This window comes from Anomalospiza imberbis, chromosome 3 (assembly GCF_031753505.1).
Source record: "Anomalospiza imberbis isolate Cuckoo-Finch-1a 21T00152 chromosome 3, ASM3175350v1, whole genome shotgun sequence".
NCBI classification, from domain to species: Eukaryota; Metazoa; Chordata; class Aves; order Passeriformes; family Viduidae; genus Anomalospiza; species Anomalospiza imberbis.
The window spans coordinates 93,967,999-93,981,242 of NC_089683.1; the positions used below are offsets into that span (position 1 = coordinate 93,967,999).

At 43.7% G+C, this 13,244-nt stretch overlaps 1 protein-coding gene across 1 annotated transcript in view; it reads left to right on the top strand.

Annotated features, from left to right (window-relative positions):
* Window positions 1-8,961: 8,961 nt before the first annotated feature.
* The window catches only part of EML4 (EMAP like 4), a 146,911-nt gene continuing 142,628 nt past the window's right edge, over window positions 8,962-13,244 (top strand). Inside the window, exon 1 of the mRNA XM_068185829.1 lies at window positions 8,962-9,296. Coding sequence (XP_068041930.1) covers window positions 9,272-9,296 — 25 coding nt within the window. The 5' untranslated portion in view covers window positions 8,962-9,271. The remainder of the gene's footprint in view (window positions 9,297-13,244) is intronic.

Consider the following 13,244-nt stretch of genomic DNA (forward strand, 5'->3'; position numbering starts at 1 on the left):
GAAGAAAATGCTGGCGACATCTCTAAATCCTTAGATTTGGCAGAGGAAAATAGCATGTATAGCCATGATAATCTGTTTGGTGCATCTTTTATTCAAAACCAAAATGTCATTCCGTGTCATGCGCACTTCAACCAAAGCATGCAGAGACACAGAATGAGAGAGGAAACCTTTAAAAGGCTTACACAGTCACAGAGAGCACTGGAACTTTGAGGTCACTATGAAGCCATTAGAAATTTTACTGCTTTAATTTGAAACAAAGAACCTTCAGAATATCACAGAGGTGAAGTGGGACCTGAACAGGCAGTCAACCTGGCAGGGCAATCTGAGCCAACCAACCTCTTCTATCTCACAGATGAAGGGAAGATTGTAGAAGGATTGGCAGAGTAGAGAGGGAAAAAAAACATTTAAAAACATTTAGAAATGTCCCCTGTAAAGGACTGAGTTGCCTGTTCTGAAATGTGATAAAGGAGTGTACAGAGAATGAAACACCATTCATAATGTTAAAGGAATGGTTAACTTGAGACATTTTTTCCAAATTTGACCCTGTACAGTCCCTGTTTTCCTCAGCTATGAAGTTCTAAAGGAAATTTGCCCTTCGTAGTTCAAGGTTTATTTCCTTAAAACATGTTATGCCTCTGAAAATATGGAGCTGCAGAACTCAATGCCCATGCTTGAACTTGAACTACCTGTAGAAATCCTACCTCCTCTGGCTGCTCTTCAAAGGATGAATTTATGAGCACCTGCATATTAAATGAAACTTCTGTATTCAATGCCTGTCTCACAACTTCAACAATATTAGGTTTTGAATGGCATTTCTCTTCCTCTTATGAGAAGCATTGCCTTTGCCTGTGACACCACTTATGCATCACATGATGCTCAGGAAGCAATTTTCTTGTATCTTGTCTCCAGCCTAAAATATGTTCTATTTTAAACAAAACAAAAAGACCAAGTTTTTCTGGGAACTCACCTTTGCCTCCAGCACCATTTCCCAAGCATTACAAACCACATAAAAGGACAAAGGATACTTCAGTGCCAGTCCAGAGAGACCTGAGCCAAGAAATCTTTCCAGGAGGAAGATCACAGACGTTGAGATCACATGCCTGAAAGGAGGTAGATGTTTTGACTTTCTTATAATTTCAGAACCAATTTGATGAGATATTAGCCAAGAAAACATTCAAAGCCTACCCACCCCCCAAGTGAACAGGGCATACCCCAGATTTGGATGCAGAGTCTGTGTTGCTGCCATCTGCTGTTTTCATGTGAAATGGAAAATTTTAACTTACTTTTTCCCCTACCACATTTTTTCTATTTTTAAATGTAGTCTATACGAAGATTAGAGGGAGACCTTCTTTTTCAGAATTCTTGATCTAAAAATGCTAATTTACTAATTTGACCTGAGAAATTTTCCTTTAATTTTGTTTTGCTGCCTATTTCAGGTCTGGGTTTGGGGTTTTTTTGTCCTGGGTGGGTTTGTGGGGTTTTTGGTTCAATTTGTGGTTTTTTTTTTTTTTTTTTTTTTACATGAATTCCCATTTGGGATAAAGGAAAAGGTTGTCCACTTCTACAGAAAAGCAAAGAAAGCAGATTAATGGGGGAAATAATGTATTCATTTGGGTGTATTATATACTTTCTATGAGTAAATTTTAATTGGATAACTTGCATAAATGGAATGTAAATTTGCCTACAGCACAGCATGGTTTTGGTGCTTTAAAAGCCAAAGTTCAACTGCTGATTTCATTAATTAGGAACTATAATTAGTAAATGTAGGGTAGGTAAAGGAAATGAAAACAAATGTACTTCATTAACTGTTCTTCAGGCACAGGTAAATATGAGCTCATTCACTGCAACTGTGCACTGCATGCCTGAGACAGCCTCATTAGGAATAAAGTAATCTACTGCCTTTGACTACAGAATAGCTAACTCCCCTGGTTACATTGGTTAGGGATCCATGATGAGGAATCTCAGTGCAAGGCAGGTTTGAAGTTTCCTCTTTGAGCCTTTACAGTTGTGACCCACAGAAAGATCAATTATCACTGCTCCTATTCCACTATGAGCCTGAATGACCTTGGAGGTCTTCTCAAAGCAGGAGATATTAAGATGAATGGTTTTGATGACCATTAGGAAACCAATATTAGAATTATACTTTCTTGATTAATTGTGATGATAATATCATCAATTCACAAAGACACAATCATTAGACTTTGCAAGTGATACATCATTTCTGTATGACCATCTGAATCCTGTGTGTCCCTGAGCCGGCAGAAGCTCCTTCCAACAGCTCCATCTTCTCTTGGGGCAGTAAAGTAAATGTCTGATACTGCAGATAGGAAATCTGCCCTCAATCCAAGTTATCTATAGATAGCTATTATTTAAAAATTAATATTTTTTGAATGGCAATAGAGTTTCTTTCCACTTTATTTCAGTTTAGCCCATGCTGACTTGTTTTTGGTCTTCACTCTCCAGTCTATGTCTTACCACCCTTGTTGGTGCCCTCAGCCTGCAACAGAGGATGATCACTGTGCTGCTCACTGAATTAGGGTGCTAACATTATCCTTTCTAAAGGAAAGCATCACACACCTGCCCTGCTGGCTAATAACCAGGAGAGAGGATGGCTGTCACAAATGGAAATGGGAAAGAATCCCAAGCTCCCAGAGGGGACAAAGACAAACATAAGAGATAAACCTATTGCTGAGTATGGCATAGCTGAAAGACAATAAAAGATTCCTTAAACTGGGCAGAGCAACAGGACAAAGGAAAAGAAAAACAAAACCTCCTAAACCATGTCTGTTTATTTTTTATTATGGGGTGGGCTGCAGCCTGCCAGCCTGTTTTAAAATCAACACTTCACAGCAAGAAACTACACAGCAATGTATCACTTCTCTGCAGGCACCTCCTTCCCCTGACAAATGTTTCAGGCACAGTAATAGCTTAACCAGAACTGCACTGAGGGGCGACCAGCACTGAGGGAGGAGGATCTATAATAAATCTGTATTTATTTACAGACACATACACAGGCACACAGCTTATTGTGCAGAGCAGCTTCTTATTGTGGAAAATGAGCTGCATAAAATGCAAAGCTACAGGAGATGTTTTAACACTCAGGGGAAAAAATAAATTCCACATGTTACGCTAATTTATTCTGTTCCCAAGGGGGATCTCCATAAACTTCTCAGTCGAAAAATCAGCTCCTCTTCCAGCAGTTTTAAGACTTACTAGTTAGCACTCCTGTTAACATTGCTAACCTGCTAGCCTTACTTCTTCCTAATTTTTCTAAGAAAGGAGAACAGAAAAGAGATTGTTTAAGAGCTCATCATAGTGCTCCTGAGTACAAGCTGAAGCACATTTTTCCTCAGGCAGAGAATAAACTGCACCCTAATGTAAATGGCTGATACAAAGCCAATACACCAATTTATGCCTCAGCTAAATCCTTAACTTAGCACTTATGTAAGACATTAGACTTTTATAGCACTTGGACCAAGGTAGGAATTCATGAGGAGCTCACTAATTTGAGAAAACAACTTGAGTGTGCATTTCAGTACGACAAACCAGACCACTTATCCAATTAGGGAGAGAATGAAGATAAATTCTATTTTGCCAGCTTTCTGAAATGTTTTTCAGATTTTCTCATTTAATACAAGCTTGATACAAAGCTGCAGAATAAAATTTTTAAGCTGCTCTTTAGTTAAAATGCTAAGCCTTTCCCCTCATGAGTAAAAAAAAAGTATTGTGCAAGCAGGGTTTTAACTATCTCTGCTCAAATTCTGCCAATTTTTAAATGCTTAGGAATCACACTGAATCTGCTCATTCCCCACCAGGGCTGGTAAATGAATTAGCACTAGAGCTCTGCTATTTTTCTCTTACTCAGTAGTCACATTTGTAGGAGACTCTTATTTTTTAAACACACTAATGTCATGATGGGAAATTTAGCATAAGCTAACAGAGATTTGTAGGTTCTACACCTGAACCAAAATCCGCATTTAATGAGGACCCCAGGAAATGATGCAGTCCTTGCCAAAGTGTCATTAATGGCTTGGAACTGAAATTTTGGGATAATCAACAAAAAGAAGCAGCCTGTAAGATGGATTTTTCAGGATATGGATGCTTCCCATATCCTCAAAATAAAGCCATCTCTATTGAATCTCCATTATGGAGATTCTCACAAATCATTACTATCCTTTAAAATATTTTGGCTTTTTTGACTGACAGTAAATTGTATTTTTGCTATTAAATGAAGACATCTCCAAACATTTGGAAACAACTTTGCACATTGTGATGAAAATCTATTTGCAATAAAATGAAAAACTAAATGTGCAGAAGTGAAGCAAAGATTCATATATAGCAGCAAAAGTCAACCTCTATGAGATTTTATGTTAATCAGCAAAGAAGTAGTAGCCCTATAGAAATAAGACTATGATCCATCCTTCTACTACAAAAACAAAAGTCTACCTAAACAGAACTTAGGCACTGGAAAGCCTTTGGCAAACTCTAATATTTTTCTTTTGGAGGACAATTTCTGTTCTTACTTTTAGAGAATGGGGGAAGACCTGGAGAAGCTGGTCTTCTGCGGGAAGCACGTACACAGCAATATTGAAAAGACTTGGCTTCTTAAATGCATTCTACGGGAGCATCTTGGTGTCTTTAACAAAACAAATGAGGATAGACACAGCAGTTATTCATCCTCATTTTTAAAATCCTAGGTCATACTTTTGTTAAACACATAATTAGAAGCCTTCCACTTAATGGAAGTTCTCTTCATTCTCCTCAAGTTCCTGACAAGACTCTTCCAGCCCATTCAGCATTACAGGTGCTGATTCATACCCCTGGGTAATTTAGAGGGACTGAACCCTAGGCTGCTTCTTGGGGGAGGCAAAATCCCAGCCCAGAAAGAAATTCTCTAGAGATTCTGTGATGAAGGTAAGAAAAGTAACCTCTATAAATCAGGAAGAAGTAACTTAATTTTCCTTTAGGTCAGGCATCAAATCTTTTCCCTTACATCAGTGACCCCTGGGTACTTGAGACTTGGGAGAATTAACAATATCCCATGCCTTATGGCAAGCCAACAAAGTTGTTCTCAAAGTTGATCTTCAAAACAAGGCATCCTAAAGAACCCACCTCTGTGCAAAGAACAACATCTCAAATGAGCATGGGGAGAAATCATACCACCAGCTGTGGGGCACAGCCCTTAAAGGAAACAGGCTGGTTTTTCCCCATTGTGGGGCACAGCTGGTTACAAATAGCATCACCTCGTCTCCTTTTCCTAGGTCTGCAGGTAGAACAGGAGAGAGGGAGGATCAGATTTCAGGCTTTCTGACTGCTTGTTGCTATCTGGGCTTTTGCTACTCACCCTGAAGAGGGGCACCAGAAAAACTGCAGGAAGGAGAAGATGAGTCCTGTGGGAAGTACATTCCTCTTTCTAAACAATAAGATGAAATGACTCAGGTTCAGCCTCCCAACTTCATGTACAGGAATCTCAGCAATATCATTTTCAGTTGTTAATAATGTTTATGTTTTCTCAGTGGAAAAATGCTTCAATGTAATTTACATTCAAGCCACCAAAAGGTTATAAACAATTCCCAGGCTGAAGGCTGCCAAACTATGTCAATTGAAAAAAACACCAAGACAAACATAGGTATTCTTGCAAGAAATACTGTTCACAAACCTGCAGTCCAAGGAAAATGTGCCACAGAAATGAAACAATGGGGAAAAACAGCCTATTTCCTTCAAGGGCTGTGTAAATATCTCTGGAATGTGTTTAGCCTCCCCTGTGTATTTCAGGGTGACCTCCTTCTGGGGTTTGCATTTTCCATAACTTCCCTCTGGTAAGAGGGAGACTCGGTGTGTACGTCCAGCTCCCCAGCTAGGGTCTGTCAGCCTTGCCTGCTGCAGTCAGCAACACCAAACTGATTTAGTGCAGCTGAGGCACTGGCTCATTGCTCACCAGCTATTCTGAGAAGCAGAGCTCAGGCTTTGCCTGTCCCAGCACTGGTCCAGCTGCCTCCTGAACAAGCAGGAGTCAAAGGGGTTGGGCTGCAAGGCAGGGGGAGGGAGAGCGGCAGGAAAGAATTTTGATCTCCCAAACTGTGAATCTGTCAAACGGATGTAAAAGTCCTGCCCTGTGGTATCACATTTATCTTTCTCTATTTGCTATCTATATGTGCAATAAAGCACTGGATGTTTAGCTGACTAGAAAGCTGAGATGAGATATTCCAAGTTTACTCCAATTTTGAATAGCATTATCTTTCCTTAGCATCAAAACATAAACTAGAGGGAGACAATAACTGAGCTTGTTAAAACTTTGTAACAACTCTCTGGGTCATGTTTTTGAATCACTGTCAACAAAGAAACAGAAGTTAAACCCTTTAAAGCACTATACAATTCCCCCCTCCTCCAAGTCAAACATTAGTACTATACTGGAGGTAAGAAATCACCTTTTCCTTAGGGCTTGCACCTGGAACAGTCATACGGTTAATCAGTTTACAGCTATGTTAAATAATTTGCCAGTACCTGTCTGAAAAAGACACAAATAAGATAATATTTTTTTCTGTAATTCTAAGTTCTTACACTCATCAGGCAACTAAAATTGTTAAAGATTACATACACATAGCCATATATGTATTTATTACAGATTTTTTTTTTTTTGCTGAAGTTCTGCTGGTGTATTATCTATACTGCAATTACATGTTATGTACACCACAAAGACAATCTATAAATAAATTAATGCTTCAGTCAAAACCCCACCTAAATTTATGTAGCATACAGAACTTCGCTTAGACTGAAGAATTTAAAAGCTGGAGTTTGCCATATATTGTTAGGTTCTGCATAGTGTTTGCTCTTCAGAAATTCCTATATCAAGTCACATAGAAGTAAACTTCCCCTTCCAAATGTCTCAGTTTTGTTCAGTTCCTTAACTCTGCACCTTTATTTTAAAATACTGGAACCAGATCTTGGGCTTTCAATGGTACTCCAGCACCATACTCATGTTCAATATAAGATTATGGAGAACTGGTTTTCTTTGCAGCTCTTTAACATATTGTATACTACTATGCAAGCTCTGCACAACCCAGCTAATCAAAGGTATACATTCATGCTCCTAACCAGTTTCAGTAGGGATTAAACATCTAGACAAGGATCTATGATGCCATCTTCACTTCTGAACTTCGGTTTCTAGTCTACAAAATAGAGGCAACACTTACAAATATAAGGATGTTTGCAATACCTCACTCATGGATCTATCTGAAGGGTGGTTTTGAAGAGCTGAAGAAGGCAGCTGGGCTTGCTGTTTATTTGGTTGGGGTTTTTTGTTTAACAAAACAGCACACCTGATGCACACAAGTCCTATCTGAAGAATTTGCATAAGGCTCTGTCTCCAGGAAAGGGACTTTTTTTCTGAAGAAAACTGTGCACAGGTTCTGAATTCCCAGGGCACTTTTCCTTTCCTAGCTTGAGGAGATTTCTCTGTGTTCTCCCAATGCTCTGAGCATCTTGGAAACCTACCCTGAGGCAAGCAATAAACGAGGGGTGAGAAGATAGGACTGGAGCTGTAGCGCCTGGCTCTTCTTGCTTTTGTTTGTAAAATGAAGCATTTTAAAGGGAATTTTGACTGGACTATACTGACTACAGAGCTCATTTCTCATAGCTAGAAGACCACGAAAGTAGCCTGTATAGAGCCATTCTACAACATACTCCAAGTGCAGGTAAAGGAGCTCTAACACCTGATAGTAATTAAGACCATACCTTGGAGGCTAATGGTGGCTCATTTCTAGCAGATCGAAAACAGGGCATCTTTTTTGACAAGACTGCAGGGTGTATGATGGTGGATTATTAATGTAGTTGGCTAGCAGCTGCACTCAAATTCATTGCTGTGGCAGCTGTTCAGTAAAATTTGCTGGAAAATCCAGTGGAGATTAGGTTTTGATGAAAAATTTCAAGGCGCTTTTCTCTAACGCGAGCAAGCACAAACCTCCTGGGTTTATTGAATACTGCAGATCAGCAAGATAATGATGCTTTCGCCTAAGCGGATGGAAGCTGCTGGGAAACGTGGGCTGCTCCCAGCCGGTCTGTGCTGCTCTCCAGCTCCGAGTTGTCCCCAGTCCTGTTCAACAACATCCACAGCCTGTCATTAGAGGGCCCAGCTGCAAATGCCAGGGCTGTGCTCGTGAGGCAATTACCCACGGCACTGTGTAACTGCGGCACTCGCCTGGAGTGCATTACAGGGAAATACTTATAGCAAAACAGGATGTTGCGACGGGTACGGAGCTTTTCCTGACCAAGGAGAAAGTGCGTCATGCAACTTGATGATGTTGCTTAACATACGAAATTGCCTTGGTTGGGCGATTAAATAGTATGCAGCATGGCTGACTTGAATTTCTGGTCCTGCTTTCTCTTTTCCCCCGACATCAAGCACATGGCTGGAAGCTACAGGAGACGGTCAGGAAACCGGCCGACTGGGAGCGGCCCGAGTGACTGCTTATGCAGTCCTAGCTAGAAGAAATGCGAGGGTAAAGAAATGACAGTTCCTCTGGCTTAACTTCAGTGAGGAAAAACTTCCCCAACTAGTGTGAACGAACCTTTTGAGATTCACCTAACCAGATCTGTTTTGACTGCTGGCGTGATTACATTAAGTCGCACAATTAAACCCACCCACAGCCGGTCCAATAGATAGCAGAAGCTTTTGAAGGTAAACCGAGGTGCCGCTCCCGGCCGACCCCCGCCGGAGAAGGCGCGCTGGCCCCGGGCGCTGCCGCTCCCCGGCCACATCCCATTCCATCCCGTCCCGTCCGCCCCGCGCCCGCAGCGCTGGGGCCAGCAGCCGCAGCTCTCGCGGGAGCCGCGGCCCCAGGCGCCGGGCGCTGCCCGCCCGCCCGCGGGGGCTGCGGAGCCGGCCCGCCCGCAGGGGAAGCGGCGGCTGCCAGGGCGGGCGGAGTCGGAAGCACGACAGCACGGGGCGCTGGGGCGGCGCTGGTAGCGGGGGCGGGAGCAGCTCGGCACTCGCTGCCGTGCTGGGGTCGCGGCGCAGGGACGGAGCCGGGCAGCGCCGGCCCCGCAGCACCACCAGAAGCAGCGGCGGCAGGAGGAGGAGGAGCCGCCGGAGCCGCCTCCCGCCGCCGAGCGCGGAGAGCCGCCGGAGCCGCTGCCCCGGGCGGCTTGCGAGCGCCGGGCTGCGGCGCCGCCGCTGCCTGCTGCCGCTCCGCGGGTGAATGAACCTGTCCCGGCCGACCACGACGGCGGCGGCTTCGCCTCGGGGTCCGGCACCAACCTTCCTCTGCACAAGATGGACGGTTTCGCCGGGAGTTTGGGTGAGCCGCTGCGGGACGGGACGGGACGAGGTGTGGGCAGCCCGCCGTGCGGCGGGGCCCGGGGCGCGCACCTGCGGCTGGCGGGGATGCCGGAGCTGCGGGCTGGGACTGCCCGGAGCCGGCCGGGCCGGTGCGTGCGAACACCGCCCGTGGCGGGAGGGGAGGGGATGCCAGCGCGAAATCTGGTCAGCTTCAAACCATCTGTTGCGAGAGCTCCGGCTGCACTTGCCTTCTTTGTTCTTCCCTCGCCGTGGGTTTGCGCTTCCCCATAGCTAGTTGCTTAGCTTTGGGCTGATGGTTTGGCTTAGGTTGTTTGGTTTTTTTTTTTTAAATGTTACTTTGTTTTTTGCCTCTCCCTTTTTCTCCGTGGCCGGAGGGACGCCGTCGGTCCGGGCTCAGCGGGCCCGGTGTCGCGCCGGGAGCCGCGGGCAGCTCTGCCCTGTCCCGGCTCGGAGCGGCTCCAAGGGGAGCGCAGCACCCCTGGAAACTTGGGGGCGCCGGCGGCATCCGCGGGAATGTTAACGGGGACGGCGGCGCCTTCCCGGTGTCCGAGCATCCGTCCGTGTACCCGAGGAACCCTCCTGGCTGCCGGGACGGCAGGTTCCTCTGCCGGAGCCGTGGCGTGATCGAAAATATTTACTGCTTGCGCGTGTAAACGTTGCCACAAAACTGTTAGGCTGCGCTGCCTCCAGTTCTATGAAGGCTGTGGCAAATTCCCACCACTTTCTTGACGCAAAAATACTCCCCCAGCCTAGTGGTTTACTTTTTTTGGGGACAGATTGCATGCGCTACCAGGTTGTGCTGATTACAAGTGTGAACTGAACATGCATTCAAATGAAAGAATTGTAAGCCGTGTAAGTTTCCATTCCTGCAGATTATAAGACCATTGGTTTTGCAGTGCTGCCTACCTGCTGGTCTTGCCGTATTCAGTGCCGCTGCATCTGTTGCAGGCGTTTCGTAATCAAACTCTCTCCATCTTTTGTAGAATAATAAATCTGTGCCTCTTAAAATAAGATTAATTTATTTTTACGTCACTCCCGTAAAATCTGTAGTAACAGTGAATAGTTCTCAATTTTCTGGAAAACTTGACTCATTTAAATACTTCTGAGTGTGATCCTAACCTTTCAGGTTTTTGAAATGTCAACTCCAGCATTTTGGGCATCTCTCCAAACCAAACTGGTGCACCATAATTAACAGTATGCTTTGGTAGTTTGGCTCTTTTCCAGGTATACTGTCCTTGCTCAAGTAACTGCCATGGCCGTTTTAGATGTGGTGATCAGAAAGCGACACATGGAGGAATTGTACGGGTTCTGTTCCCGGTTTTCTGTGGGAAGATTGTGCCTGTGGGTGACATATGCAAATGTGCCATGGTTAATATTTATGAACCTCTTAACCCAGCAGAAGAACTGATCACCATATCAAAGCACACGGATATTGCTTTTAACTCGTGCAGTATTGGTCCCGAGAGGTCGATATTTAGAAATAACTGGCTTTTGTTGGAAGTAGGAAAAAACTCGATTACTATGAAATAATAAAGCTTTACTTTCTTGTGTGAAGTTCGCAGTGAGCAGTGGCACGGGATCGTCGGGTGGCCCAGCACCTTGTGTTGGAGCCATGATGGGCTCATTGGGAGATCCCATGTGTCTTATTAAGGAGGGGCTCCATCTGGACCTTTAATTTGTTTTACTGTTTGTTCAGGAAGGTGCTGTGAATTTAATGAGGATTAAGCGCAGCTCAGCCTTTTAAAATGTGTATTATGATATTCACTGCTAGTTGGCCTTTGATTTTGCTTTTGTGACAAGCACTAATGTGCAGAGGTTTTCTAGACTTGGGCTAAGGGGAGGGCATTCCCAGAATCTTTTGCTTTGAAGTATGAAACTTTACGTGACTTTTTTGTTTCCAGGTTTGAATCATGCTGCTTAGTCCTCTTCTGTATTTATAATCACTTGTTGGCTGTTCTAGCTGCTAATGAGCACATAGTCTTCACAAAGATGTGTGAATTGTTCTGAGACCTTTTTTTTTTTAGACGTTTCTAATTAAAATCTAATGGCTTGAATTTAATTAGCTGTCCGCTAAATGTCTTTTAGGAAGGCCATAAATTAATGCAATTTAGAATGAAATGTAAAAATTAATTAAAATTATTGTTGGCAAAGCTGTGATGTCTATGTATGTGCATGCTCAACCAGTCAAGCAAGCTTATTAGCGAGCAAGTTGTCCTTTTAATGCCTCTTGTCATTATCTGGAAGGCAAAATGTTATTACAGATTGTGCCCTCTAGCACAGGCAGAAATACCTTCTTGCATGTCTCTTGCATTTGAAAATACTTTACGCAGCTGTTTTCTTTTGGCTTCCACATTGAAATTTTTATGAGAATAAACAGATGAAAGAAACCATTTTATATGTAATTTAGAAAATTGTTATGGTTATTGGCTTAGTAAGTGCTTATATAACACTCTGCTTATGAGTATACAATTACTGTATACAGTAAAAAAATCTATATGTTATGAGTTAACTTGCACAGTTGAAATAAGTATTGATTATTTTGATAAAGCACTGAGTTATTTCCCATTTGCTGTGACTTCAGTACTTTCAGAATATCACTGTGATTATTGAATCCCATGTATTATGTCAAGTAGAACAGTCGTATCTCACATTAGGCATTACCAACGTGATGGTTGTCAGAGGTCTCAATGGATTCTGGCCATCTGCTTTTTCAGATGCATCCCTCGAAGTCAAAGAATGTGCTTCTGAATGGGAACAAGAAGTCTGTGAACTTGGACTGGGCGCCTGGGCTCTTGCCTTGTGCCCTGGCTGAGACAGGAGCACAGCATGGGCGTCTGCTCTGATGCTGCCAATTCCCCTGCCTCTCAGGGTCCTCATCGAAACAGATATGCATCAGGGCAGAGAGAGCACTGCTGATTCTGCCAAAGGAGTCAAGCAGAGAGTTCTAGCAAAAAGAAAAAAAAAAAGCCCATGTGGGAAATAGTGCAGCTAAGGCTGTCAGTAAGCGTTGCCCTGCTTCATCCCTGGCTCCTGTTTGTTCTGCACTGCTGCCCTGCTTCTCTTCCACTCTCCCGCTGGAGCCTGCGAGCCCCGGGGTGAGCTGCTTCAGACACGCCCATCAGAGGGCTGCAGGACTGCAGAAGACTGACAGTTTTGCCAATAATAATTTTGATTTTTAGGTATCATCAGGGCTTATATTGCTTTACTGCCTTGCTGCTCGCCCCTGCTGTTTTGGTGCGTTTCTGCCTGAATTGGCTTGTTAGGGAGTGGGAGAAGCGTGGCAGGTGGTGGGAGGGAAGCAGTGGGAGCCTCCAGCCCAGGGTGGGTGGGACCAGGTGGCGCTCTGCGTAGCTGTCAGCTCCGAGAGTGACTTTGCTGGGTCGTGTCTAAGGTGTGAAATCTGCTAGATTTAGACTCAGGAAGAGCCAGCTGTGACAGGCTGCCTGGGGCTGGTGAGGAGTGAGTGCTCTTTGCTGGACAGTTTTCCATTGCTTTTAGCAGCTGCACTGTTTTCCCTGCTGAGAAAGCTTCTGCTAATTAAACTCTGTAACAATAACTCCTTATAAACAAAGATGTGGAAACATTCATCATATTATATTTAAAAAATCACTACAGCCTTTTCCAAGTTTGTCACCAATGTGTGATAATAATGTGGAAGGACTCCATTATTGAGGTCTGTGGCAGAATAGTAACTCATAAAAAAATGAGGAAATCTCAACTTCTGATTTCAAGCCATGGGTTTTGTGCAGCTGTGCAGGATGCCCTGAAGGTTAGAAGGAGTCTTTCTGAAGGATTCTCTATGGTTGAAAATATTTTCACAGAGAAATTAAAACCACTCTTATCTTGAAGTCACAGGCAAGCAGAATAATTTAGGAATTTTTTTAAAGATTCTTTGAGCCTGTGCATTTTGTTTTCAGAGGAATAGAAAGGAGAGCTGAAATTACTA